Below are 5,066 nucleotides of genomic sequence, written 5' to 3'. Positions count from 1 at the left end.
GTAACCATTTCATCCACTTCACCCAGTCCCACTGTTATCTTCATCATTTTTTAGGACTTTCTTTGAGTAGACCCAATCTGGAAGCTTGCCTTTAACTGGGGTGTTTGTGGTAGTACTAGGCTGTCCTGGCTGCCCCCCTCCCCAGGATCAGAGCCCTGTAGCTGGGCTGTGGTCTCTGCCAGCATGTCCATCAGCAGTTCTACCCGGAGCTTCAGGGCATTGTTCTCCTCCTGTAACCCCCGGTTCATATTCTTCAGACGGTGGATGCGGGTTCGGTCCCTTGCCTTTGAACTCCGGCCATTGGCCCCTTGGGGACCCTGCTGCAGCACCCACTGGCCCTCCTGGAAGATGAGGCTGTGGCCCCCCAGGGTGAGGGCCGGGGGGGCGTAATCGGGCCCCAGCTCAGTTTCACGGGAGTTGAAGTCAAGGTAGTAGAGGGAAGAAAGGGAGGCGTCGAGCCTGGCGGGAGGGAGTTTGGGGTTCCAGTCGCCTGGAGAGCGGAGGGCAGTCGACGGGGTCCCCAGTTTATCCCACATCTCTCTGAATATGGACATTTTGGGGCGGCGCTCTGGCTCACCTCGGGTTCCTGCGTCGGGTTTGCTCCTGCCCTGGTGAATCATTTAATACAATTGTCTGGGAATGTTTTACATTAATGCATTGCACAACATTAATTCCACGCAGAAGAGAACTGGAAACATAGTGTTTCCATAGTCCCTAAATATCTAGGACAGGGATAGCCAACACTCATTTCGAGGGTGTGCAGGCTTTTGTTCCAACCCTGCTTTAAACACAACTGACCACACATTATATACAGTATGTTGCATGAATTCACAAATAAAAAATTCTTCCTCCAAAAAGTTTGTATTAACAGTCAAAGAACTTCTCAATATATAAACGTATTGTGTCCAGTTAAGGGGTCAGCACTGGGCTACATTCAAGTGAATGTAGAAGTTAAAGTCTTGGTTAGAAAAGCACTTAATATGACCCCTCCAGTCCCATTCAGAGTGCAGTCAACAACCAAGACTTTCCTATCGTCCTGCTAAGGCCCTATGATGACAGGACCAGGACCTCTTCTAAACATCCACAGTTCAGCTTATTTGTGCCAAAGAAAACAAGTGAAGCCTGCACATCTAGTCTCTCTCCAAGAAGAGAGTTGGTCACCACTGATCTGATTAATATGTTTAAAAATCTCCAGAAGAATACAAAATATGAAGATGAAGACTTAATCATAGTCCAGTTGCATACAAACTTACCCACTCCTCCTGCCACTCCTCTCTGATGCTTTTCAAGGTGTTTAGCACCTTGGGTTAGAGAAAAGAGCTTTAAAAATTGAGTTATTATTATCATCTGTTATGGTATGGAATCTTTGCACATTACCATAGCAACAGAATGGAACTGTTTGAGGACAATGACATTTAGAATCATTCCACTGTCACGACTTCCGCCGAGGCTGCCTCCCCTCCTTGTTCGGGCAGGCTTCGGCATTCGTCGTCACCGGCTTACTAGCCACTGCCGCTCCATATATCATCATTCCATTTGTCTTGTCTTGTCAATTACACATACCTGGTTCTTAGCCCCTCATTAGTCCATGTATAAGTGTTCCCTCTGCCCCCCTTGTCCTTGTGGGTGATTGTTTATTGTGAGAGTAGTGTAGCTCTTTGTATTGCCGGGGTAGATATTTCCCCTGTGCCTGTATATTGATGGAGTATCCCGTACCGTGTATTGCCAGGGTAGATCGTTTCCCTGCGCCTGTTTTCGTGTGTCGCTATCCAGCGCTATTTTGTACAACAGAATAAACTCTGTATTCGGTGATTTACCCTCCTGCGCCTGACTCCTATCACACTCATCACAGAATCACCCACCCGCTATGGAGTCAGCGGGAGAGGAGCGCATGCCTGGAGTCGTGGCACGGGCCCAGGACCATTCCACGATGCTGGCCAGCTTGGGGGAAGCGATGGATCGGTCGTCCAACGCCTGGAGAGGAGAGGACCCGATCTGTCAAGACCAGCTGGCCAACCGGATCCAGCCATCTACACCCCAGCACCCGGAGGGATCCAGATATCCCGACCACGGGCATTCGACGGGACGGCGGTGCTCTGCCAAGGATTCGTCCTCTAATTGGAGCTCTACTTCTCCAGCATCAGGCCGGACCCATCGGAGCGGGAGAAGGTATCCGTCCTCGTTTCCTGCCTCTCGGGGATAGCCCTGGAGTTGGCCAACGCGGTTTGGAAATAAGGAGCCGCGTTGGAGAACTACAGGGAGTTCCCTCGCCTCTTTCGGGCGGTCTTCGATCACCCGCCCAAGGGTCGAGAGGCGGGCGGGCGAGCGGCTGGCCCACCTGAGGCAGGGGACGAGGACCGCGCAGGACTTCGCGTTGGAGTTTCGGACTCTGGCAGCGGGGTCTGGGTAGAACGAGCGGGCCCTGATCGACCATTTCCGGAGCCATCTGCAGGAGGACGTCCAACGGGAGCTAGCCTGCCGGGACACCATGTTGTCTATCACGCAACTGGTGGACATGGCCATCCGTTTGGACAACCTGCTGGCAGCCAGAGGACGTCTTGGTAGGGGTCTGCCCGTTTCCACCCCGGACAACTCGGATCCCGAGCTGATGGAGCTGCCGTCCGAGAGAGCGGAGGATGACAGTGCCACTCTGGTGGCACAAAGGGACAGTACACCACACATAGTCGTCAACGCTCTTTTGGGTCTGGAGGCGGCAGGCAGGGCACTCTCGCATCACCCCAGGTATCGAACACCCACACTCGTTCAGAGCCCTCTGCTGCTCACTGTACCCTACCTATCTACTTTCCCGATCACATGGTAGTTCCCCAGTGTAAGGCGCTAATCGATTCAGGCGCAGCTGGGAACTTTATGGACAGGGCATTCTCACGCCGTCAAGGCATTTCATTGGTTCCCCTATCCATTCCACTCCCCATCAGAGCACTTGATAGTCGACCATTAGGGTCCGGGTTTGTTAAGGAAGTTACTGTACCAGTCACCATGATCACCCAGGAGACTCATTGAGAGCAGGTTACTTTTTCTATTATTGAGTCTCCTGCCTTCCCTGTGGTATTAGGTATTCCTTGGCTAGCACTCCACAACCCCACCTTCTCATGGCCGCAGAGGGTTCTCACGGGGTGGTCACGAGACTGTCAGGGTAGGTGTCTAGGTGTTTCCGTTGGTGCAACCACGTGGAAAGTCCAGACGGTACCTCCACTGTGCGCATTCCCCCCGAATACCATGATCTGGAGCACGCGTTTTCTAAGACGCAGGCGACAAAATGACCACCTCATCGGGCGGGGGATTGCGCGATAAACCTTCGGGTAGACGCTGTACCTCCCAGGAGTCATGTGTACCCCCTGTCACAGGCTGAAACGGAGGCTATGGAAACATACATCACCGAGTCCCTAGGCCAGGGGTATATACGTCCCTCCACTTCACCCGCCTCCTCGAGTTTCTTCTTTGTGAAGAAGAAAGACGGCGGTCTGCGCCCGTGCATTGAATATCGATCACTGAACAAGGAGACGATAAGATTTAGTTATTCTCTCCCCGTCATTCCTTCAGTGATTGAGTCAATGCATGGGGCGCGCTTCTTCACCAAATTAGATCTCAGGAGTGCATACAACCTGGTGCGTGTTCGGGAGGGGGATGAGTGGAAGACAGCATTCAGCACAACCACGGGGCATTATGAATACCTGGTGATGCCCTACAATTTGATGAATGCTCCATCCGTCTTCCAGTCCTTTGTGAACGAGGTGTTTCGGGACATGCTTGGTCACAGTGTAGTGGTCTACATCAATGATATCCTGGTGTATTCCTCCACGCGCGCCGAGCATGTGCCCCTGGTTTGCAAAGTACTGGCCCGACTGTTGGAAAATGACCTTGATGCCAAGGCAGAGAAGTGTATGTTTTTCCAGCAGTCTGTCTTCTTCCTCGGATACCGCATTACCACCTCAGGTGTGGAGATGGAGGGAGATCGCATTTCAGCCGTGCGTAATTGGCCGACTCCAACCACGGTTAAGGAGGTGCAGCGCTACCTTGGCTTCGCCAACTACTATCGGAGGTTTATCCGGGGATTTTAAAAGATCGCAGCTCCCATTACATACCTGTTGAAGGGTGGGCCGACCCGGCTCCGCTGGTCTGCTGAGGCTGACCTGGCCTTCAGTAGACTGCAGGGTCTGTTCACCTCAGCCCCGGTACTGGCCCACCTCGATCCATCACTACCGTTCGTAGTGGAGGTGGATGCGTCCGAGGTAGGGATAGGCCTGTCCTATTTCAACGCTCGGGCACGCCACCCAAGCGCTGCCCCTGTGCCTTCTTCTCTAAGAAGCTCAGCCCGGCGGAGCAGAACTACGACGTTGGTGATCGGGAGCTGTTGGCTGTTGTCCGAGCTTTGACCGTGTGGAGGCATTGGCTCGAAGGGGCGAAACACCCTTTCCTCGTCTGGACAGACCACCGTAACCTGGAGTACATCCGGGCAGCGAGGAGGCTGAATCCTCGCCAGGCCAGGTGGGCCCTATTCTTCACCCGGTTTGATGTTACACTGTCATACATTCCGAGTACGAAGAACGTGAAGGCAGACGCACTGTCCCGGCTGTATGACACAGAGGAGAGGCCCAGAGACAACACCACATACTCCCGGCCTCCTGCATTGTGGCGCCGGTAGTATGGGCGATGGACGCGGATATAGAGCAGGCATTACGCACAGATCCATCTCCACCTCAGTGTCCAGCTGGGCTGCGGTACATGCCTGCTCTTATCCGTGATCGTCTGATCTACTGGGCACACACGTCACCCTCCTCTGGTCACCCAGGTATCAGTCGTACAGTGAGCTGCCTGACCGGAAAGTACTGGTGGCCTACCTTGACTAAGGACTTGAGGGTGTACGTCTCCTTCTGCTCGGTGTGCGCCCAGATTAAGGCACCTCGGCACCTCCCAACGGGTAAGTTACAACCTTTACCAGTTCCACAACGCCCATGGTCTTACCTACAGTGGGGAAAAAAAGTATTTAGTCAGCCACCAACTGTGCAAGTTCTCCCACTTAAAAAGATGAGAGAGGCCTGTAATTT

At 53.2% G+C, this 5,066-nt stretch overlaps 1 protein-coding gene across 1 annotated transcript; it reads right to left on the bottom strand.

Annotated features, from left to right (window-relative positions):
• Positions 1 to 1,328, bottom strand: LOC121537036 (protein chibby homolog 1-like). Its single transcript, XM_045206182.1, has 2 exons — positions 1,254 to 1,328; positions 1 to 608 (listed from the first exon to the last, which is right to left on the bottom strand). Exon 2 carries the CDS (start codon positions 552 to 554, stop codon positions 51 to 53), a length of 504 nt encoding a protein of 167 aa, XP_045062117.1. The 5' UTR covers positions 555 to 608; positions 1,254 to 1,328; the 3' UTR covers positions 1 to 50.
• Positions 1,329 to 5,066: the final 3,738 nt, after the last annotated feature.

Source organism: Coregonus clupeaformis, chromosome 2 (genome assembly GCF_020615455.1).
Source record: "Coregonus clupeaformis isolate EN_2021a chromosome 2, ASM2061545v1, whole genome shotgun sequence".
Lineage (NCBI taxonomy): Eukaryota > Metazoa > Chordata > Actinopteri > Salmoniformes > Salmonidae > Coregonus > Coregonus clupeaformis.
This window is presented reverse-complemented; position numbering and strand designations above follow the sequence as displayed.

What these genes read in the sequence shown, in the direction of transcription:
- LOC121537036 (XM_045206182.1), bottom strand. Translation starts at nt 554, where the DNA reads ATGTCCATATTCAGAGAGATGTGGGATAAACTGGGGACCCCGTCGACT.